The sequence below is a fragment of the Gracilinanus agilis genome, chromosome 4 (assembly GCF_016433145.1).
Source record: "Gracilinanus agilis isolate LMUSP501 chromosome 4, AgileGrace, whole genome shotgun sequence".
NCBI lineage: Eukaryota > Metazoa > Chordata > Mammalia > Didelphimorphia > Didelphidae > Gracilinanus > Gracilinanus agilis.
This window is the reverse complement of record NC_058133.1, coordinates 192,893,563-192,918,268: the sequence shown is the minus strand read 5'-3', so window position 1 is coordinate 192,918,268 and position 24,706 is coordinate 192,893,563. Positions and strand designations below refer to the sequence as shown.

Here is a 24,706-nt window from a genome sequence, read left to right as displayed (position 1 = left end):
TCATGATGGCAACCCTTGCCTTCTTTTTCTCAGTGGAAGCCCAATAGATTTTGCTCCATCTTTTCATTTTTATTCTATGTATGTCTTCCTGTCTCATGTGTATTTCTTGTAGACAACATATGGTAGGATTTTGTTTTCTAATTCACTCTGCTATTTACTTCTGTTTTATGGGTGAGTTCATCCCATTCACATTCAGAGTTATAATTATCAGCTGTGTGTTCCCCTACATTTTGATATCCTCTCCTAGTTCTGCCCCTTCTTCTTACGCTATTTCCTTTTAAACCAGTATTTTGTTTTCAATCAGTCCCCCTTATCCCCTCCCTTAGATTACTTCCCTTTCCACCCCCTCCCTTTTTGTTTCCCTCTTTTTATTTTTTAAGGCCTAATGAATTCCCTCTCCCCTCTCTTTCTCTCCCTTTTTTGAACTCCCCACCCTCTGCTTCCCTTGGTTTATCCCTTCTGACTTTCTATGTAGGGTTAGATAGAATTCTATATCCCAATGGATATAGCTGCTCTTCCCTCTCAGGATTAATTCTGCTGAGAGTAAGGTTTAAGTATTACCTATTATTACCTCTCTTCCTCTCCTTCTTGTAGTAGTATTCATCCCCTCTTCTTCCCATGCCCTCTTTGTGTGGTATAGATTATCCTATTTTTCTTATTCATTCAAATTTCTCTTGGTGCCATCTACTATTCCCCCCCTCTTCTTTTTTCTCCCCCATATCATCTTAGATCCTTTAATACTCCAACCTCTCCCTATGAATAATTCTTCTAATTACTATAATCTATAATCATATAATGTTTTCTAGGAAGCTAGAGGCCACCAGGTTGCCTAAGGGGTAGCTATGGAACAGAGCACTGGGTCTAAAGTCAGGAAGACTAAGTTCAAATATGGCATCAGATACCACCTAGCTGTGTGATACTGGGCAAATCACTTTGTCTCTGTTTCAGTTTCTTCAATTATAAAATGGAGGAAATAATTGTACGAATCTCCCAGGATTGGTATAAGGATCAAATGAGGTAATATTGATAAAAAGTCTTTGGTAGGGGGCAGCTGGGTAGCTCAGTGGATTGAGAGTCAGGCCTAGAGACGGGAGGCCCTAGGTTCAAATCTGGCCTTGGACACTTCCCAGCTGTGTGGCCCTGGGCAAGTCACTTGACCCCCATTGCCCACGCTTACCACTCTTCCACCTAGGAGCCAATACACAGAAGTTAAGGGTTTATAAAAAAAAAAAGCCTTTGGTAGGATGCTTGACATGTAATAAGTGCCATATAAGTGTTTATTTCTTTCCCTAAGAAGGACCAAGCAGCTCAGATTGGAAAAAGAGCAGTTCAAAGCCACCCTGAAGACTAGAAATGGGTTTGGGCCCATAAGTAGCCCCTGAACTTCCCAATTGGGCAAGATGAGGAGACTTAATCTTTAAAAAATTTTCTTTAAGAGAAAAAATTCTTTACCTGAGGCTATCAAAAGACAAAATCTGGACTTGAATCTAGGTCTCCTGCTTCCCAAGGCCAATAGTTTTCCCACTAAAATGCAGAGACAAAAATTCCTTGGGCTTCCACATCTATATATGTATTGTGTATACATGCCTGTGCATGCACACATAAACATATGTATATATATATATATGTCAGTACATGTGTTATATCAGGAGCTCAAGAATTAAAGAGAAGTCAAGGATGAAGCATGCTATTCACCTCCTGAATGCCATATCTATTTTGGGACATGCCCAATGTAATGAATTAGGAGTATCTAAGTTGTAAAGTGTATAGAGTACCAGGTATGGAATCAGGCAGCTTCATCTTCCTGAGTTCAAATTTGGCTTCAGACTCTTATTAGCTCTGTGATCACTTTAATCCTTTTTAGCTCAGTTGCCTCATCTGTAAAAAGACATTGGGAAGAAAATCAAAAACCACTTCAGTCTCTTTGCCAAGAGAACTCCAAAAGGAGACAGAGTTGGACATGACTGAAAATGAACAACAATGTGGTCATTTGTTTGGCTTCACTAATAGATATTTCTTACAAGCCTTTGTTTTCCTTCTCCTCTGTTTTTTTCATGGTTGGTTGGGTAAAAGATACAGAAAGAACAATTTCTGTCTTTAAAAATTTTTTTTAATTTAAAGTTTAAATTAAAATAAAAAATTAAATTTTAAAAATAAAAAGTTTTAAAAATTGAAGGAGATATTCTGATTGTGTAAAAACATCAGAGATATTAAAGGACAAGCCAATAGAATACATCCTATTCTTCAGCAACTCAGCATCCTGATAGAATCTCCAGGGAAAGGAGTTTCCTTATTTCCTCATCATATCAGACATGATTTGAGCCTGAACCCAAGATCCTCCTTGACAGCTCTGAAGCTCTCCTCCAACATCACAGAAGAATGTATAGAAGTACATTCCACCCACATATACCCTAAGCTGCTCTAGCCCATTAAGTCTCCCCTCAGCAGACTCTTCCCTTTCCTTCCCTGGCCATCAGCCATTGATCCAGGTGCTCTTTCCCTTCCTAGTCTGACTCATGTCACACATGCTGGCACCCGCCAGGCAAGCCCCACCCAAACTCTCAGCCCTGTAGAAATGCCTGGGGCAGGGCACATGGAGAACAAGTTGATGCAGTTCTCTGGAAGTGTGGCCAGTGGGCTGAGCTGGGGTCACCAGGGCATGCAGGATCTCTGTGACCTCCATCCTTCCCTCCACACTACCACTAATCAGGCAGAGCCACCACAGTCGCCCCTGAGTGCAGAGACTCTCTCAAGCCAAGAAGTCCTGTGAAGACCAAATTGGACTCACATCTGACTGACCCAGTACGTGACCTCTACATCTACCTGGCAACACTCAGCCACCACCACCATTCTTTGGTAAAGATTTTAGAAATGAGACAAAGGTATACAGGATGATGGCTAAGAGAGACGTGGGTCAGTATTGGCGAAGGTTTTCAAGTTCACGTGCCCAAACTGCAACTTCAAGCTGCCTATTAGCCCCCTGCATTACCCTAGAGAGCAGAGGGAGGAATTGCTTGCCTTGGGAGGCTGGAGAGAGGAGTGAAGCATGCAAAAATGTCCTCGGACACTGGGAAGATAGAGAACAGAGCAGCTCCCCTGTGCCAGCTGGGCACGCATGCCAATACTTCACCAACACTGGTCTAGATTATGCTGACCAAAATGCAGACAGATCATAAGACTGATGTGTTTTCTCATAATTGTACACCTCAAGCAACTTATATGTCTTATCTAAAAACTGGTCTTGTGCTGATCAATCAGTTATTGTTTGCATGTTCCTTTGATTGTTTACAGATATCTGAGGAAGGGAACACCTCCTTTCTTGAACTCAGGGAATCAAACCTATTCACTCTCCCCTTCTCAACTTTTTTATCCAATTAGAAATCAGATCCTTGTATTGTTTTCTTTTAATTAATTGGTCTTATTTAACTAATTATCTTTATTGTAGAAAAGCCTGTCTTCCCCTGTATTTGGGGTCCAGCCTTAAACTTAGGAAAGGCTTGATCCTAATTAAAGCCATCAATAATAATATGAAAAAATGTTCTAAATCACTCTTAGAGAAATGCAAATTAAAAAATCCGAGGTACACCTATTAGATTGGCCAATATGACAGCAAAGAAAAGTAATAAATGTTGGAGAAGATGTGGCAAAACTGAGACATTAATACATTGTTGGTGAAGTTGTGAACTGACCGAACCATTCTGGAGGACAATTTGAAACTATTCCCAAAGGGCTATAAAACTGTGCATATCCTTTGATCCTGTAATACCACTACTGGGTCTGTATCCCAAAAAGATAATTTTTTTTAATGGAAAGGAACTACTTGTACAAAAATATTTATAGTTGCTCTTTTCATGGTGGCAAAGATTTGGAAACTGAGGAGATGTCCATCAATTGGAGAATAGCTGAACAAATTGTGTTATATGTTGGTGATAGCATATTATTGTGCTATAAGAAATGATGAACAAGATGATCTCAGAAGAAGCTGGAAAGACCTGCATGAACTCATGTAGAACAAAAGTAGGAAAACTAGGCAAAGGTCATATACAGTAAAAGCAATATTGTACAATAACCAACTGTGAAAACGTGGCTACTCTCATCAGTCCAATGATCTAGACTTATAAAGAGGAATGCTATTCACTTTGAGAGAAAAAACTGTTGAGTTGGATGGATGGGGATCAAAGCATACTATCTTTCACATCAGTGTATTTACATTTTATTTTGGAATTTGGGTTTTGTATAAGTGTGCTCTTGTAACAATGACCAATATGAAAGTGTGTTTTACATGAGAAAAAAAAAAGTAACAGGGCCCAAAACCAGGATAGAGGCAAAGGTCAGTCTTCTGGAACTACTTCCAGCTGAAAAGGAGTGCAGAATCAAGGATGAGCGCAGGGTTCTGTATTACTTGGTTGGGGGCGAGGGGTTTGGAGGGATCATCACAAGGCTTCTGGGAGTGGAAGGCAACAGCAACAGCATCCAGTGGTTGAAGGTATACTTGTCACTCAGTAGCCACCATCTGGAATTGGAAATGAGAAAGCCAAGAGGCCACAATTATAGCAATGCAATTAAACAGACAAGGGCCAAATAGCAAAAAGAGCAATAGTGAAAACAAAAGGGAAATGAGGGAATACCACCGGGTGCTCAAGAGGAGGAAGGACTTAAGGGAGTCCCAAAGAGATGTTCTATCCATGGGGCACAGTCCTGGAGAGCTGGAAGATGACAGATTGCATCCTCTGTGGTATTCCATCAGTCTGTAATGATGCAATTAAGAGAAGGGAGAACTAAATGCATTGCATACTTAGCCTAGGAAAGGAAACAGTTAATCTGACAGTAGGCAAGGTGTGACACACTTTCAAAGTTAGGTTAGGTGTGTCTAGGAGCAAGGCTTGGTACTTTATCGGTCTACCACTGGCCAGCCACCTGTGGTCTTTTGTTTCAAGGACACCCTGGGCATGATGGGGGGGGGGGGGGCCTGAACCTCTAGGGGCTGCCCAAAGGTCTATTTGGCAGCTTCCTCTACCATCATGACAATGGTTGCAACTACTTGCAAACAGGCCACCCCAGAGATACTATGTCTAGATGTTTAAAAAAGTAGGTTACAAGGCAGTGGTCAGGTCCCAAGATCTGAGTAAGGATCCCCAAAGTATGTCCCCTTCTCTCATCAACAAATAGAGAGAAAGGATTATCAAGGTTGAGTTCATCTAATTCTGGGGTAGATGTGAGCGTGGCTTTTAAGGTACTGAAGGCAGTCTGCTGATCAGGGCCCCAGTGCAGAGTCTGGGAATCAGAGCCTGTAGTTGCTTCATTTAGTGACTTGACAATTATGACAAAGTTAGGGATCCAGATCCTGCAGAAAACAGCCATACCTAGGAAGGTCCTAAGTTATTTCTTTGTCATGTTATAAACAGGAGGGATAATAATATGAGGCTTGAAAGGTTGTGGACTGGATTTGATGGGAGAGAAATCACACTCTCACCCACAGGCCTTGGTGTAGTTGCTGCTGGCAGGAAGGCTATGCCTCTCCTCTCCTGACAGGTTTGCTCACCTGAGCCTGTCAGCTGTCCCCTTTTAACAATTGCCCAGACAGGGAACCACTGAAAAGTTGTATATGTGGTTAACTTCTCTAGTTCCCCAACCTGGGGTTGGAATGATTATTGATAAAAGCTATTGGTACACTGTTGGATCTGACTGTGTGATTGACACCCCCTTCCCAAGGGCTATGGATATAATCACCACTCAGGAAAGGTATGTATAACAAAACACTATCTTTAATTCTAATTAATGGGGTTAGAAACAAGGGAAAGGGTGGAGGATTTGGGAACCTTATTGTTAATAGTCTGAGCTAATGATCAAGCTATGGAGATTGCTGGATCAGGTAGAGCTTGGAGGTTCTTCATCCTCTCACTAACTCTGGCCTGATTTGGCTGGAGCCAAGCCAAAGATTAGGGAAGGCTATATGATGATCTTTGAATGGCAGTATCACTGTTCTCTCTCAGCTCTATTGACAATGATGGTAATTGCTCTCCAGCTCTCTCAGTAAGGCAAGTTGGGTTGCAGGTACAGGCCTACCCTCCCTCTTGACCTCCCACCTCCCAAGTTCTGCTCCAGACTGAGCCAACTTGTGCTGTGCCTGGTAGGTATTTATAGGGTTGGCTCCAACTGACTTTTGCCCTGGCTCACGGCACCTGGGTACATTCCGAAGTCTTCAACTGCTGGTCTTGTCACTCAAAGGTGGTGTCCATCTTGTCCCAGAAATTCATTACAACAGTCACTAGGGCAGGGAGGGACAAAATAGCCTTCTTTCTTTCATAGGTTAGGGCCTGGGAGGAAGGGGTTAGTTCCTGGCTTATGTATTGGATCTTCTGTTGGGGAATCTGGACCTTTCCTACTTAGATGTTGTATCCACTTTCTCCCAGAAAGTTTAGTGTCCTAACAATGTCTCTATATGAGGAATCAAAATCAGGGCTGCAGAAAAGGATGCCATCTACACATTGGATGGCCACATTGTTGTTAAGGTGTAAAATTCTTTAGATCAGTGGTTCCCAAACTTTTTTGGCCTACCACCCCCTTTCCAGAAAAAAATATTACTTAGCCCCCTGGAAATTAATTTTTTTAATTTTAATAGCAATTAATAGGAAAGATAAATGTACCTGTGGCCGTCACCTCCTCCCTGGATCACTGCAGCACCCACCTTGGGAATCACTGCTTTAGATCCTTGCTAAGAGTATTGCTGAATATGTGGGGAATGTCCCTAAATCCTTGGGAGAGGACTGTCCAAGTGTATTGGCAGAAGTCAGCCGACAACACCCACTCAAAAGAAAAAATGAACTGAGAGTCCTTATGTCTTACAGTTGAAAACCAAGCTATACCCCTGGGGATCTGGGCTAGTATCATGTAGGGATTAGGGACAACAAGGTGGATAGTAATCATAGTCTCATTAACAGCCCTTGTAGTACAAAGAAGGGGGGACATAGTTTTGCAGGCTTTGGCTGAGTTCTGATGTCAGTTAGGAGTTTAGAATCTTGGGAGAAAGTTTCAGTTGGACCTGGGAACTCGTGGAGAGAACCAGGGCCAGCTGAGCTGCTGCTTCTCCTTCTTGAGATTGAAAACTTAGCCTAGTTTTGGAGTGATTTGAGATTTGTTAATTTAGATAAACCCTTTGAATCTCCATACTCTACCTCATTTCCCTACTTTCTTTTCCCTTACCTAAATGTCTGTGAGGAGTGAATAAAGAGAGTGAATCAGGGAGTAGTTTCAAATCTGTGAGAGTTCAGCTATATTCTTGCAGTACTTTATCTAGAGAGATTAGGCAGCCATCATCATAATCCCTTTTGATTTCAAGATCACCTTGAAAGTTGAGTCAGGGCAGGACCTTGCTCAAACTCCATCTCTGCTTCCCTTCCCCCACTTGAGGTTTCTTTAAGCAACTGTTAGGGCTTCCTTTAATTCCTTTTACCTGACAATTTAACCTGAGAAGACAATAAACCCCTTTTGTGTTTAAAACAGACCTGTTAGTTACTTTGTCAGTTAATTAGTAAGAAAAGGGAAGAAGAGGAATAGAACCAACATACTTTGGGCTTGAAGGAAAGCCGGGGTATCCATCTTGAAGGAAGGTGTAACTGCAAAACAAGCCCCTTCCTGTGAAATTAACTAAAGCCTGTAGTTAATTTCAATCAGTCTATTTCCCTTCAGTTTGTCTGTAGTCTAAGTCCTAATCTATAAGCCCTGCGCCTCTTTGCCTGTTTAGATTAATTCATCCTCTCCCTGGAAATTTTTGTTACCTCAGTGTTATACTCCCTGACTTCAGCCTCATATTATATCCTGCATCTCACTATTACATCCTACCTGCAACCCATATTATCTACCTAGCAAGTCCTTGACAACATCCCTTCCAAATCCCCTTTAACCTAATACCTTTCCCAAATTCACCTATAACACCCTCAAATCCTGAACCATCTAATATTGTAGAGTTTTTTTACAGAAAGGATAGGGGTGTTACAGGGAGAGTGGATAGATACCCACCGAAGCCCAAGCTAAAGAAACTTGTCTATCAAAGGTTGCAGTCCCACCCTTTTGTCTGGGTTAATACAGTATTGCTTCCACGGAAAATTTGCTAGGATATTTCAGGTGAATGATCATAGGGTCTGCATGGATTGCCCTTGTAAGGATCCCTGTGTTCCAGACTTGGGGATTGACCTCCCACACAGAGGTGAGAATGTAGTGGGGTCTGCTTAAAGGCTTGTCTAAGAGTATTGGATCTTCTGTTGAGAATCTGGACCTTTTTGGTGTCGGCATTGGAGGAACCTCCACCAAGGCTGAAATGTGTCCCAATTTTTAGCATAATATCTCTTCTTAACAAGGAGACTGGGCAGGAGGAAAGTTGTGCTGGAATTGAAGCTCCTGAAACTAGCAGGGGAGTGGGTGGGTTTCTAAATAAGCTCTTCTGGAACCCCTCCATCCCAATTATATGATGCATGGAGGGTCTAGTGGGACCTGAAAACTGAGGCAGGACAGAGTAAGTGGCTTCTATATCTATAAGAAAGATGATACACTTAACTGGCACATCTATCACAACTCTGAGTTGGGTCATGGTGATGGAGAGGGCAGGAATTGAATCAAACCCTGGGTCCCATCACTCCAAGAACCCTATCTATTTGGGTAACACCCTTAGCAAGTCCCCTGAGAAGACTGGAGAATGGGGGAGTTGGTTTGTGGCTCGACCTCCTGGACACTCCCATTCCCAGTGTCTATCCTGTCCACAAATGGGACAGCGCCTGGGCAGCTTTCACTTCTGTGGACAGTCTCTGGACCAATGGCCCTTACCACACTTGAAACACAAGTCAGTCTCCCAGGGAGTTCCCCTTTTGGTTGGTAGAGATGGCAACTGCAATCATCTGAGCCTGTTCCTTATTATAGACTCAAGCATTATGGTCCTTCTCCTCAGCTTCTGCCAGATCCTTGTTAAAAACTTTAAAGATCATATCTGGCCATTGGGATGGAGTTGGGTCTGAAAGCACAGGTCTAACTTTTGCAGCTTCCTGTGGATATCTGAGGCTGACATCCAATAAAATGCATATTAAGAAATGTCATTCCCCTTCCTGGTTAAGATGGTGGCAGAGTAGAGGCAGGGTGACTTTCTCTCCTTACCAATGGATATAGAGTACATCCAAAGGACAAGAAAACAAAATCCGGATGAAAGAAGGGACCCCACAATAGGGCACAGTATTGAAGGTATGTGGGATTTGGGCACTTCAATGCTATAAGGGGGCAAAATAGCTCCCATCAAAATGTGAGCAGATCAACCTTCCCCCACCCCACCCACTGTACCAGAGGCAGAGGTTGCACTCCAGAGTTAGAGTGAGCAGCAGCACAAAATCTAGCCCCTTGGCAGCTAGCTGGCACTACTAGGAACTTGCCCCTAAGAGCAGCAAGATCTGAGATCCCAGGTAGCTGGAAAACTCAGACCTTGGACACAGGAGTGGGGCTGAGAGAGGCAGCAGCAGCAGCACCTAGCAAGCTCAGACTCAGGGGAAAATCTCAGGTGGAGGAGAAAGTGTGGGCCAAGTCCCAAGCTCTGGGCAGCTGGCTAGGACCACTGGGGCTCGACCTTGAAAACAGCTAGACCAGAGACCCCAGGAGAGCCCCCAGATAAGCTAAGAGACTCACAAAGTAGCCTCAGGCAAAAAACTGCTCCCTAACTCCATACAAAGAGAATCAGATTGCCTTACTCAGCCTTCTGGCAGATAAAACATAATGATGCCAATCAATGCCAAACAAGAAATAAACAAGAAGACCAAGAAAAAGGCTCAAACACTTGATAACTTCTGCACAAAAAAAAAACCCAAAAAACAGAGGAGGACAAACAAAGACATCCAAACCTTCCCCAAAAAATGAAAATGGGTCACAAGATCTTAAAGAGTTCAAATCTGAGAGTATGAGAAAGATGGAAGAGATCTGGCAAGAAAATAACAGTTTAAAAGGCAGAATTTCACAATTGGAAAGTGAGGCTCAGAAATCAAATGAATTGATAAGCAAACTGAAGACCAGAAATGACCAGCTGGAAGCCTTGAAGAACCAGATAGACCAGATTGAAAAGGAAAGCCAGTCTCTAAAGGCTAGAATTGGGCAATTAGAAGCCAATGATCTCTCAAGACAGCAAGAACAAATAAAGCAAAGTCAAAAGACTGATAAAATAGAAGAAAACATGAAATATCTCAATGAGAAATTGACAGATCAAGAAAACAGGTCTAGAAGAGACAATTTGAGAATCATTGGTCTTCCTGAAAAAGCAGAAATTAATAGAAATTTGGACTCCATACTAAAAGAAATTATTCAGCAAAATTACCCTGAAGTTCTACAACAAGAGGGCAATATAGACATTGAAAGGATCCATAGATCACCCTCTACACTAGACCCTGAAAAGACAACCCCCAGAAATATAATAGCCAAATTCAAGAGCTTCCAAGTAAAAGAAAAATATTACCAGAAGCCAGAAAGAGACAATTCAGATATCAAGGGGCACCAATCAGGATCACACAGGACCTGGCAACCTCTACACTAAAAGACCACAAGGCTTATAATATGATATTAAGAAGGCAAGAAAACTGGGTCTACAACCAAGGATCACCTATCCATCAAAACTGACTATATACTTCCAGGGGAAAGTATGGGCATTCAACAAGATAGAAGATTTCCAAGTATTTGCACAGAAAAGACCAGGACTAAATGGAAAGTTCAATATCCAACCACAAAAACCAAGAGAAACATGAAAAGCTCCATAAAATCATTGCTGAGAATGATCTACATATGTCTAATGATGGCATTGGACTCCTGGCACACTAAGAAATGAATGTGGTGGGGACTCCAAAAAGGAAGAAAATGGTTCATCAGCCCAGAAGTACACTGCCTTCTATCTAAAGGTAACCCACTCTGCCATGGGAAGGAGAAAATTATGTAGCAACCACTTTAAGTTGGAATTTGCGATCTTAAAGGGAAGAATTGAGTTTTAGAAGGAAGTGTAATATAGGATTTTAACCTTGCCATGTTGGCAAGAAGACACCTTTTTTTCCAAGTTAACTTAAATATTTAATGCATTATCAGTCAAAATACCAAGGAAGTTCATTCTTCATGGAACTAGATAAAATCACAATTAATTTTACATGAAAAAAGCAAATAGGTTAAATTAAAAGCACACACATTTATTTTAACTACAAGTTTAAGAATGTATATATGGTCATATTCATTTTTAAGCTGTATTGTTGTTTTCAGGAATTTGCATTGTGACTGGTTTGGGTTTATCTTTTGGGTCAAAATAAAATTCATCCAAAAAACCCCAGGAAATAATATTAAGGCAGGGGTGGGAATGATGAAGGTGGTAGTGGTAGATGATTTTGTATTTTGATCATTATAAATCTTTCTTTTTGTATTTTGATCCTCAGCAAATATTTCTTTATAAAGGCTAATTGATGTTAATTGGTTAATTGATATTAAGGCGATGTTAAATAATTGATTTATATGGCGGAGAATATGGGGGCTCATGAGTAACAGTTTTTGAACCCAGATTTTCAGGGTTCTTTCTCCAGAAATCCTGAATGAAGAGGTAGCAGAAATGCTATAGGAACTGGACTTGCTTATCTGAGAGCAAGTTAGGAATGTAAGTCCAGAGCCCAAGTTGCTCTTCCTAAATAAAAACATGAGAAAGAAGTGGGGAGGATTTTGCAATAAATTTTCTATTGCAGAATATCTTCAATATAAGACTAATTAACTGAAAGGTATAGAGGGAGCAAGGAAACAAGTATTATTAAGCACTTACTATGTGTCAGATACTGTGCTAAGCACTTTACTCCTTTCAACAACTCTGGTAGGTAGACCCTTTATGCCTATAGATCATTATGCCTATTTTTATAGTTGAGGAAACTGAGGCAAACAGTGATTACATGATTTGCCCACAGCCACATAGCTAGTAAATACTTGAGGATAAAATGGAACTTGGGTCTTCCTGACTTCACGCTAAGGATGTTTTCTTCTGTGTCACCTACCTGCCTAGATAATGTAATAATTTTAGTAGAAAAAAAAATGATGCTGTCTCAAAGGCTCTTAAAAAACAAGATGTTCACCACAAATATATTCACACACAAATACATGATTCTTTGTCAGGTGAGCCTGAGGGTTAACTTTGTTCAATGATCTGCTAAATATCAATACCAATAAAAGATATAAAATAGGCAAAAAAAAAAAAAGAACTGTCATTCCTTCTGGGATTTTAGGTTCAATATTAGTATAATTTTTCATGACTTCTACAAGGCTGGATTTTCTTCCCTGCCCTGCGTTATATCCTTAAGTTTCTTGTAATTAACCTGCTTCTTCACTCCTTGTTTCATGCCTTAAGTCAGGCACCTTATCACATAGCCTCCTTTCTCTCAGTCTCGTGCTGATTGATAATCCCAACAAGGGTCAGCAACGGGAACTATAGCAGCCCCCATAGAAAATCTGTCTTCTGCATTAGTTTCAGCTATGTCATCCTCACCACCTGGGCTAGATCCCAAATCCTCCACTTTTCATCTATGGTACAGCAGGAGAAAATGAGGAAATAATGTGGTATAAATCTGCCCAGGCCAGGTCAATCTGCAAGGTCACCAATTTGAACCACTCTATGAATTTGGTGAGATTCTTGGAAAACTTTCAAGTTTATTATAGGGGGCCAGCCCCCTATATGGTTTTGTGGTCCACGTCGGTGGCATAGGATGGTTAAGGCAGGAGAAAGAAAATGAGAACAACTTGACTAGTGGTTAGCCCATGCTGTTCCGAATTCTGTGGGCTTGGAAGTTTATTATATACTGATTTCAAGCAAGGAACACAAAAAGAGCCACAGTTGTAAGGGGGTAATAAATCACACATAACCCATTGAAGTCTAAAGAATAAAGGTACAAAGACAAATGGTCAAATTTCAACCACCAACTTAGTAGGGGATAATTCTGGGAGAGAAAATACCCCATGGAGATGCTCACCAGTCAAATCCTGCATTTGCCCAAATGAAGTCCAGACTAAAGGAGCCAGTTCTAATCTAAATATGCAATCTTATCTAAGTAACATTTGTTAGGATTCAGGCTTCTCAATTATCAAGGAAAGGAATCATTAACTCAGTAGATGCTGGTCTACCACTTCAAAGTTCTCCAATAAGAATTCTAAGAAAGGTGGGGATCAAAGACTGAGTCAAAAGAGGAGCCTCAGATTTTTATCTTAGATGGCCCATTCTGTCTGACCTGACATGCAGTGCAGAAAAATCATACACACAGTTTTACTTGCCGATGATTTTGTAATGGGATCCAGATAAAATATCTGTTACAGACTCTGTTTCTCTAAATGACTCCTAATAGCCTCTTGGAGGGATCAAATTGATTTTGGATTAACCTACCTGCTGGTACCAGAGCTTTTTGGGCTCAGGTGACGAGGACCAAACACAAAGACTGCCTCAGTCTGGATTGGTCACGTAGGGAATCCAGATAATAGGCCCTAAATTTGATCCTATTTCTCCAATGGCATTTCTACATCCAATGGCTCTCCACAGTTTATCCTCGATCTGGGAGAGGTCTGACATGGAGAAGGGGACATGAACATCCACCATTCCTTCTCCCAGTGCCATCGTTCTGAGGGGACAAAGGGTTTGGGGGTCCCTAGACAGGGCTGCATAGTGGGTGCTGCTCTGTATATGGCAAGCGCAGGGTAATAGCAATGGTGGGAGTGGTAGGAGTGGTAGGTAGAGAGCAGGGAGGAGAGAGGGGAAAGATTGATCAGAAGGAGTGCTATAAGGGGGAGGAAATGGGCTGGATACTGCCCGCAAGGTGGAAGGCAGGGCAATGGCTAGCAGGGGAGATTTTCCTGGAGGGCTCAGGAAGGAGTCATCCAGGAAATGGGGGAGAAGTGAGCATCATCTGGGAAGAAACCCATCCTGGCAAAGTACATCCTGCATTGTTCTCTGACTTTTGAGTCCTGTGCTAGTGCCATGGAGGTTAAACTTTAAGGGATTTCTGTCCATTTCCCCTCCCTCTTGCAAAACAGATCCCATTACAGGACAATGTTATAATTTAGGGTCCCGTTTACTGGCCATACTTCTCCGCATTCTAGGAGATAGTGTGGCCATTCATTATTTTTTGTTTGTTTGTTTTTTTAAACCCTTAACTTCTGTGTATTGGCTCATAGGTGGAAGAGTGGTAAGGGTAGGCAATGGGGGTCAAGTGACTTGCCCAGGGTCACACAGCTGGGAAGTGTCTGAGGCCAGATTTGAACCTAGGACCTCCTGTCTCTAGACCTGACTCTCAATCCACTGAGCTATCCAGCTGCCCCCTGTGGCCATTCATTATTGCAGTAAACTATAAGGCATTTCTTGGGTTTTGCAGATCCAACTTTTTCCAGATGGAAAGGAAATAGCCAAGCGGGGAATTCCATGAGATTAGAGAAGTCTGTCCTATAGAGGACAGGGAGATGAGTGCAGTGGCTGTTTGCCAAAGCCCCAAAAACAAGAAATAGGGGAAGGGAAGAAGAAAAAAATCTAGGTGCAGCAGCAGAATGAGTTCTGCCTGGTCTTAAAATGGGCACAGAAGCAATCTGCCCTGGCCCCAGGCCCAGCAGCTTGGGGGAGTCTCATTGTGACCCCAAACCCAGAGTTCCAATGGAGCTTTGACTCGCTGGCCATGAAGACCTAATTCAGTGTCCCAACTAAGCTTGAGTACTCAAAGACGAAAGGAAAATGTCAGGACAGAGTCAGAGATGGGGGCGAGAAGAATGTCACATGATCACATGATCATCTGGCCTCCCTAATTCTTTGCCACTTTACAGGAGCTTCATCAGATCCTTCTACAAGTGGCTGGCTGTGAGATAAGCCAATGCACACCAAGTGTTAAACGCTCCAGAGAAGAGAGAGAAAGCAACAAGTGTCCAGCAAGAGAGAACAAGCTTCTTGTGTCCCTTCTCTTATAAAGCAAGTTTTCACCACTCCTCCTGGGACTCTCTGGTTCAACAGGCTTAAGTTTGGGACCATCCTCACTTTTTACCATGCCACCAGTGCGCACAGGGACTTCTGCCAGCCCCTTTCCAGCACAACAGGCAGTCAAACATACTGGTACTAATCGAAGATAGATTTTCAAATGGAATAATAATTTATATTAAATTCCACGGCAAGGAGTAAGCAGAGGAGGGCTGGAGCAAGCTTACTTCAGGATGGTCTAAGTCAAGCTGAAAACAATTCTGTTTTCTGTGGGCACCAGAAATGATGTGGCTTATTAGGTTGATTAGGGTCTCATCCAAATAATTGATTGACAGGTCAGACTGACTCCATTGCAAGGAAACAAGCTTTATTATAAGAGAATAAAGTAATAGAGTGGCCATACACAGCCAACTAGCTAGTATAGTAAGGTAAGGTAAGTAAAGGTGAGACAAGGGGTTTTCAGGAATGCTTTTTCATCTTGATTAATGACTAAGGAAGGGGTCATTTGTTTTGGTGGTTGTTGCCCTGTCATTTCCAAGGAACCGATGTCACTTTGCCCATGGTCCACTTTGGTCTATGAGGCTTTACACATGATTCACTCTGTCTACTTGGGTTGCAAACTGCAATATAAATGAAATGCTAGTGATATGTTAAACACCCCAGGGCAACTTTCTATCAAATTTTGCTCTTTTCTGCAGTCTCTAAGGAAGGCAGTGATTGTGGGAATTGAGCATTGTTTGAACCTTGTCCTGTGTAACTGGGAATCTGAACCACCTGTGTTTGCTATTCAGAGACCCCTGGCCAAGGATCTAGGTTTTGTCTAAAGATTGATATGAGGGGTTTTCTCATAAATGTAAATCTAAGCATCCATATGCCTTATCTGAAAGGTGGTACAATACTAATCAACTAATTATTTTTCTTTTGATCATTTATAGCTACTTGGCAAGGTTTGTGCGATATTTCAGGCCACATCCTCCTTTCTTTCTCCCTTCCCCAAGACAAATTAGCAATCTGTTATAGATTTTATATATTAGTCATTTTGTGGAAAAGATCTCAAATGAGAAAAAAAGAAAGTGAAATATTGTTTATTTCAGTCTATATTCAGACTCCATGAATTTTTTCTCAGAGGGCAGACAGCATTTTTCATCATGAGTCTCTGCAATTGTCTTGAATCACTGCAAATAGCTAGATCATAGTTGTTTGTGGGAAGCCAATAAGAGAACAGATAAAAATCTGAGACACCTCTTTTGACCCCTTTTGTGATCCTTGTGATTTCTTGTTGAAAAGTATTGTGGCCTTATTGAAGAGTTTTAGGTTCCTAGTGGGTCAGCATTTAAAAGGTTAACACTCTCCTCCTTTGGCCAGGAATGCAGTTGCCTGGTATCGCCAAGGCCAAAACCTTAGCAGGGGCAATTCAACCCTGAGAAAAATATTCCCCGACTTGGCTTTCTGATAAGAACTCAGTCAAAATTCAGCCTTGGCCTTGGTCTGTTCTAAAGCCAATGAGACCTTTTGTGTTTTGATATGACAAAATTTATAACTTCTATGCATCTGCAAAGTTTCTGGGGGGGGAGATTCTTTTGTGTGAAATGAGTCTTGAAATATATATAATAAACTCCATGCTCCTGTAGATAGAGCTGGAAGCATGAGCTAAAAGATCTTCAGTGTCCGTTATTTCCTTATCTACTAAACTGTCCTTATATGATTATCAGAGACTATAAATAGATCTCGAGAGTTGTTCATCAAAAAATATTGCTGTTGCTACAGGGGCAGCTGGGTAGCTCAGTGGATTAAGAGTCAGGCCTAGAGACAGGAGGTCCTAGGTTCAAATTCGACCTCAGACACTTCCCAGCTGTGTGACCCTGGGTAAGTCACTTGATCCCCATTGCCCACCCTTACCACTCTTCCACCTAGGAGCCAATCCATAGAAGTTAAGGGTTTAAAAATATATATATTGCTGTCGCTGCATACAATGTTTTTTCTGGTTCTGCTAATTCGCTTTGCATCAGTTTATGTAAGTCTTTTCAGTTTTTTCCAAAATCATCCTGCTCATCATTTCTTATAAGATATTAGTATTAACCAGATGTCACCTGTTCAGCCATCCCCCAATTGACTGCCAAACTCAATTTCCAATTCTTTGCTGCCACAAAAAGAGCTGCAATAAACATCTTTGTACAAATGGCTCCTTTTCTCTTTTTTTTTTAAGTCTCTTTGGAATATAGACCTAGTATGTGAAGGAAATTTTTTCTCTTCCTCCCTCTCCTGGGCTCACACACTTGGCCTCATCTCCTGTTCACCCAGAGACCAGGAAATCATTGAATGAATTGAGTCAAGAGGGTAGAATAGCAACTGGAAAAAGGCAGTCAAGAGATCATGAGACAAGGGGCAGGGCTTAGTCCCCTGCACTTCCCCATGGATTGCCCCACTGGGCCACCCAGGCAAAATAGAAAACTATAGCTGGCTCCTGAGACATGCTGTGTGAGAGTTAGTGGGCAGAGAAGTTTGATAAACTGAGGCAAGAGTAAATGTTGTTCTCTCTGCTTCCATGTTTGGAGCTGACTGGTCTCTCCTGTGAGTGTGGGTAGGGGACCTCATGGCAGCCATAGAATAGCAAGCTAAATGAAGTAATAAGGAAGGTAACCTATATATCTTTCTCCTATTTTTCCATCTTTTTCCCCTATTGCTTTTGATTTAATAAAATTTTAATTTACAGCCAGTCTCATATTTTTTACTCTTATAGTAGTAATAAAATTATTGCTAGATGAAACATTATGCACAGTTTTAAAGTCCTTTGGTTATACAGTGGTACCTTGATACACAAGCATCTTAAGTCATGAGTAATTTAAGAAATGATCAGTCAGGATGGGGAGTGTTTGCTTTAAGTCAAGAGGAGATATTTTGTGAACTTCCATCATCCTCCACTAGATAGCAGCCTACGGAGGGGTTTGGGTTTTTTTGTTTGTTTGTTTTTTACTGCTGAACATGTTTATTATATGCCAAAAAAAAAAATTACACCACAGCTTACTACACATATCTGCAGGAGAGTGCAGTAGAGACTTCACACACAGATTCACAAAAACCCACACAGAACTGGGATACGCAATAACACAATATCAGCTCAGCAGGAGGGGGAAGAGGAAAAAGAAGGGTTATAACACTGGTTCTTTGGCACACAGCTTCCCGTAGAGGGGCAAGTTATATTTTCTTCTTTAAAAAAAAAGTCATTTTCAAATCCCAGCAGCATCAGTCAAATACCTTGTTGCTTCATACATTTTTAAACCCAAAAAATGGAACAGATTAATTGCATTTCCATTCATTTAAATGGGAAATTCAGTAGTCCAACTTGTACTGGCTTAGAGCACGCTTGCTCGCTGCAACATCTCAGTCGGTCCTCTCCATCACACTAGTCTGCAGCATGTCTCAGAAAAAAAGCTGCCTCAAGAAGTCAAAGTCCTAAAGACTAAACCAAATGATGATGAGATATTGTTCATCTATTCCCACTACAAACAAGCAACAGTTGGAGATGTAAATACAGACCGCCCTGGCAGGACGGACTTCAAAGGCAAAGCAAAATGGGATGCTTGGAACTCTTTGAAAGGGATATCCAAAGAAGATGCCATAAAAGCTTATATTCAAAAAGTGGAAGAACTAAAGAAAAAATACAGAATATAAAAGAAACTAGATTCAGTCATCAGCCATGCATTTGCAAGCTAAACTAAAATAATGTCTTGATTTCTTAAACCTGTGGTTGTGGGAGGCGAATGAGAGAAACAGAGTCTCGGATGAAAATCTGGCTCCTCTTTTGACGTCTTTTATGATCCATACCTTTTCTTATTGAAAAACATTATAACCTCTAGGAAAACTTTAAGTTCTTAGTAAGCCAGCACTTAATGAGTTAACAGCCTTTTTTCACTCAGCAGAGTAAAGCTGCAGCTGTAGGTATATCTCTCTAACTGCTCCAGGCATTCCAAGGTCATGGAGTTGCAAGTTCAGGCAAAATAACTTTTAGATAGAGTGAGGCTCATTTTTAGCCTTGAGACTTTTTTCTCATCCGGCATTATCTTCATAAGAAAATTATTTGTAAAACTATAACTTTATTGTGCTTTGATATGACATAATTTGTGCTTCTATGCAAATGCTAAATTTGGGGGGAGGGTTCTTTTGAGTGAAATGAGTCTTGAAGTATATATAATAAACTTCATGCTCCTGGAGAGAGCTGGAAGCATGAGCTAAAAGATCTTCGGTATCTGTTACTTCCTTATCAACTAAGCTGTCTTTATCAGATTATCTGGAGATGATAGATAGATCTCGAGATGTGGTCAAAGTTAAACAGTGTAAATAATGTGTAGCAGCTAAAATTGGCATGGCTTCTACAGACCCATCAGGCTGCAAGACTGTCAAGCAGTAGAGCTGGAGATCTAAGCAGTTACTAATCTTTGCTCAATAACTTTTTATCTGTAGATCAATAAAGTAAGTGTGTTTGTTACTTTAAATAAATAAATAAATGAATGAATAAATAAATGAATGAATGAATGAATGAATAGATAGATAGATAGATGAACAGATAAACAAATAAATAAATGAATAAGTAAATAAATAAATAGATAGATAAATAAATAAATAAGTGGGAAATTCTATTTGACACATGAGCAAACTGAGTTATAAGCTTGGCCATAAAATTAACTAAACTTGTGTGTCAAGGTACCACTGTCGTTCCAAATTGCTCCTCAGAACTCAGAATTACGATTCCTCAAACAGTGTATTAGTGTCCCAATTTTCCTACATCCCCTCCAACATTTATCATTTTCCTTTTCTGTCATATTAACCTATCTGATAGGTATGAGGTGATACCTCACAGTTGTTTTAATTTGCATTTCTCTAATCAAGAGTGAGTGATTTAGAGCATTTTTTCATATGACTATAGATGACTTTGATTTCTTAAATTATTTTTTTGATCTGTAAACTACCTGTTCATATCCTTTGACCATTTATCAATTGGGGAATGACTTGTACTCTTATGAATTTGATGTAGCTCTCTATATTTGAGAAAAGAGACCTTTATCAGGGATATTTGTTGTAAAAATTTTTTCCCAGCTTTCTGCTTTCTTTCTAATCTTTGTTGCATTAGTTTTGTTTTTAATTTAATATAATCAAAATTATTCATTTTACCTCATAATACTATCTACCTGTTGATTGATTCTAAATTCTTCCCTTATACATAGATCCAACAGGTAAACAATTTCATACTCACCTAATTTGTTTATGGTATCACCCTTTATGTTTACTAATGTTGACTAATATAAATCCTACCTAATCAGAGTGAAGTATCCTTGTGATATATTGTTATAATCTCTTCCACTTGCTCAGTTCTTCTAGTTTTTAATGTTGTCTACAAACTTAATCTTTTCTCCACTGAATTTTTCCTAAATAAATTAGCATAAGTTTTTATTACACAAAACCAATTAATTGCAGTACTGTCATATATGGGAGATCTAATGGACTTTAATGCAGAAGCTGCTAAATTCTGTGTAACCCAGATCTTGACTCCTCAATATTTGAATGTTTCCTTATGGCTGCTTGTAGTATTTTCTCCTTAGCCTGGGAACTTTTGAATTTAGCTATAATATTCCCAGGAGTTTTCATTTTGGAATCTCTTCCTGTTGTTAACTGGTGGATACTTTCAATTTCAATACTCTCTGATTCTAGGATAACAGGGCAGTTTTCCTTGAAATTTCCTTGAAAAATATATTTCTTGAAATATAATGTCCAAGTTCTTTTTTTTGATGATGGCCTTCAGACAGTCCAATAATTCTTAAATTATTTCTCCTTGATCTACTTTCCAGGCCAGATGTTTTTTCTTTTCTTTTTTCTTTTTTTTTTAAACCCTTACCTTCCATCTTAGAATCAATACTGTATATTGGTTCCAAGGCAGAAGAGTGGTAAGGGCTAGGCAATGAGGGTTAGGTGATTTGCCCAGGATCACACAGCTAAAAAGGCCAAATTTGAACCCCAAACCTCCCATCTCTGGGCCTGGCTCTCAATCCATGAACCACCTAGCTGCCTGCCCCTCAGGTATTTTTTCAATGAGAAATTTCATCTTGTTTTCATTATTTTAATTTTGTTTGTTTCTTAATGTCTTGTAGAATCTTGTAGTTTTCATTTGCCCAATTTTAATTTTTGTGGAATTATTTTCTTCAGTGAGCTTTTGTACCTCCTTTTCCATTTGGCCAGTTCTACTTTTTAAGAAATTATTTTATTCAGTGAATATTAGTATATCTTTTCCCATTTTTTGTTCTTCTTTTACCAAGCTATTAATTCTTATTTCATTATTTTCTTGCATTATTCTCATTTCTTTTTATAATTGTTTTTCTAACACTCTTGTTTGGTTTTTAAAGTCCTTTCTTAACTCTTCCAAGAGTTCTCTTTGGGCATGGCATCAATTTACATGTAGCTGTTTTGACATTCTTCTGACTTTGTGGCTTATTCCTACCTGTTCTCTTTTTTTGGGGGGGGGTGGAGTTGTTGATAATTTTTCCAGTTTCTTTTGTAGCTTTTCATTGTATCTGATCCTTTGTGGGAAAAGGCACTGTCCCAAGCTTTTTGTTTGGAGTCTCAGGATATTGCTGCTACCTTGGACCAGATCTTGAGACCTAGCTGCTAGCTTACACAATAGAAGGCTTCAATTGCTAACTTCCACTCTCTACTAAAATTTACTGGTGGCAGGGCCTTGTGGGTACCTTGTTCCCAGTGGAGACCTTGCTGTTGTTAGGGCAGAGCCTTGCTGACACCTTGTGCTGGATTGAGGCTTCACTGCTAGCCATTATTGGGGACAGGGCCTAATTTTTGGCTTGTTTTGGGTTGAGGCCTTGCTGCAGACCTGCACAACCAAATCAGGCCAAGCTCTCCTCACTGCTGTTTTTGATATGGGGCATACGAGTTCCATCCACACTAGGGCAATTCATCAACCCAGGGAAGGAAGGGCCGAGGATTTATTTTTAAGGGAGGAAGAGTATCATGCAGCACATCTGATTGATTGATTGCCTGTCAAGACACAGCCAGGGAGACATCAGGAATTGGTTGTTGATTCTTTACTAATTATAGCACGGGATCAGATGTTTCTAGCATGGCTACATTCCATTTAAGGAAGTGGGAATAGGGGTGGAGAATGGAATAGGGGTGGTGGCTCCATCAGAGGCATTCATCCAGTAGCACCCGGGTCAAATGGATCTCAAAGATATCTGGGGAGGGAAAAAAAAAGCTCCTGGGACTATCACAGAAATTATAAAAGGGATACAGAGAAAGAAGAAACAAGGAATAGCTCCAAGGCACTAACTTGAACCATTATCATACCTAGAAGTGAATATAAATTGAGCACACATTAAGTATATTAGCAGCAAACAGGTTCAGAGAAAAGGAACAAAAAACTGGAATGAAATAGGACTCAATTAAGTGGGAATGGCCTCTGCCAGTGATAGGCAAACTTTTTAAAGAGGGGGCCAAAGGAAAGAAAATGCTCATGGTCAGTCTGTCTCTAAGGTGACTCTTTTGAAGTTTCATTGTATTATATCCTACTCATTGTATTCGTCAGATTAGGAATAATGTTGCAGTGGGGGAGGGGATAGAACATTTCAGGGGGCCACATCTGGCCCTCGGGCAGTAGTTTGCCCATCACTAGCCTAGGGAGTTCCCACTCCTAGGAGATCATAGTGTCCCTCTTTGACTGTCACCACTCACAGTTAAAGGAAGGGTATCATTCTGTCACAAAGAATCTTTCTGTTGGTTTTGAGATTCCTGACCTTGAGAACCACTGATATGGGGGCATCTTTGGGGAAGGAAAGGAGGGAGAGAAGGAGGAAAACAAGGAAGCAAGGAAGTCAGGAAAGAAGGAAAGGGAGAAAAGGAGATGAAAGGAAGGAAGGAGGAAGAAAAGGAAGGAGAAGAAAGGAAGAGAGGAAAGGAGATCTTTCTGAAGAACTGTATTCTAGATAGATGATCGTTTAACCCTATAAAAATAGAAATTTGCATTTTATTTGTCATTTGGGATTGCTATTGATGTTCAGGCATTTTCAGCTGTGTCTGACTTTTAGGGATTTTCTTAGTAAAGATACTAGAATATTTTGTCATTTCCTTCTCCAGCTCACTTGACAGATGAGGAAACTGAGGCCAACAAGGTTAAGTGACCTGCCCAGCATCACACAACTATTAACTGAAATTCAATGGAAATATTGTTGGTATATATTTGGGGAGATCAATTGTAGTCTTCTTTAGGTTGTAGAGAATGGGTGAAGATAAAGAGGAGAAGACAGGTAAAAAAGTGTCCTTCAGGTGTTGTGCTTTATAGTGTCCCTTTAGGGAGGAGGAGATTGCTGGCATTTGTGTCCTAACACTGGGATATTCCTGTAGTTAACTCATGCTACCCACAGTCTCCTATCTGTTAAGGCTAGGGAGGTAAAGTCTTAAAAAAAAAAAAAAAAAAAACTTGACTCCAAGAGAATTACATTTAATCAATCAATAAACATTTATTTTAAGTATCTACTACATTCCAGGCCCTGTGCTAAGTGCTAGGGACACAAAAAGAGTTTTGTAAAAGACAGTGCCGGCCTTCAGGTTTACAATTTAGTGCAAACAAATATATACAAAGCAAACTATATTTAGCATGAATATGAAATAATTAAGAGAAGGAAAGCACAGGAATTAAAAAGGATTGGGGCAGGTCTCCCGTAGACTTATTGGGATTTTAGTTGGAGCTTAAAGGAAACCAAGCATATGACTAATATAGAAAAATATTTTGTATTTCAATTCCTCAATTTTATTTTCTTGTGTTATTCTCATTTCTTTTTATAATTGTTTTTCTAACTCTCTTGTTTGGTTTTTAAATACATGTTATTATCACATAAAACATAAATTTCCATATTGTTCATTTTTAAGTGAACAGCCTTATAAAACCAAAACCCCAAAACAGAAACCCAAATAAGCAAGTCAAAAAGCGTATGTTTTCATCTGCATTCTAACTCCAGCAGTTCTTTTTCTGTAGGTAGATAGCATTCTGTCATAAGTCCTTAAAAACTGTACCAGATCTTTGATTTGCCAATGAATAGCTAAGTCTATCACAGCTGTTCCTGGTTCTGCTTATTTCATTCTGCTTCAGTCCAGGAAGGTCTTTCTGGCTCTTTCTGAAATCATCCTGTTCATCATTCCTTACAGCACAATAGTATTCCATCACCATCATATTCCACAATTTGTTTAGTCATTCCCCAGTTGATGGGCATTCCTTTAGTATGGAAATGTTTTTTATGATTGCATGTATAACCTATATTGTTTACCATCTCTGGAAGGACGGAATGAAGGGATGGAGGAAGATAATTTGGAACTCGAAATGCTAAAAAAAAATGTTAAAATGTGTTTTTTCATGTAATTTGGAAAAAAATAAAATTATTTTTATAAAAGGAAACCAGAGAAGTCATTAGTCAGAGTGGAGAAGGGAGAGCTTTCCAGGCATGGGATACAGGCAGAATACACGTAAACACATAAGTATAACACAGAGTAGAGTGTGATTGGAGCAAATGAAAAGTTGAGACAAAGTTTGCAGGGAAATTTGAGGAAGAAGAGAAAACACTTGTAATGAATAATGATCTGGAGGATTTGTATATGAACTGGAAGTACCTCAATGAACTGATGCAGAGTGAAATGAGCAGAACCAAGAATACATTGTACACAAAAAGTAAA

At 40.2% G+C, this 24,706-nt stretch overlaps 1 protein-coding gene across 1 annotated transcript; it reads left to right on the top strand.

The window, feature by feature from the left end:
• The first annotated feature begins 2,575 nt into the window (after positions 1-2,575).
• Positions 2,576-18,652, top strand: LOC123246165 (acyl-CoA-binding protein-like). The gene is made up of 2 exons (XM_044675104.1): positions 2,576-2,766; positions 18,388-18,652. Exons 1-2 carry the CDS (start codon positions 2,576-2,578, stop codon positions 18,650-18,652), a joined length of 456 nt encoding a protein of 151 aa, XP_044531039.1.
• Positions 18,653-24,706: the final 6,054 nt, after the last annotated feature.

Excerpts from the sequence above, each read along its gene's own strand:
- LOC123246165 (XM_044675104.1), top strand. The coding sequence starts at position 2,576 with ATGCCTGGGGCAGGGCACATGGAGAACAAGTTGATGCAGTTCTCTGGA. Across the intron at positions 2,767-18,387 it reads CTCTCAAGCCAAGAAGTCCT|TCTGCAGCATGTCTCAGAAA; the intron begins GTGAAGACCAAA and ends CCATCACACTAG.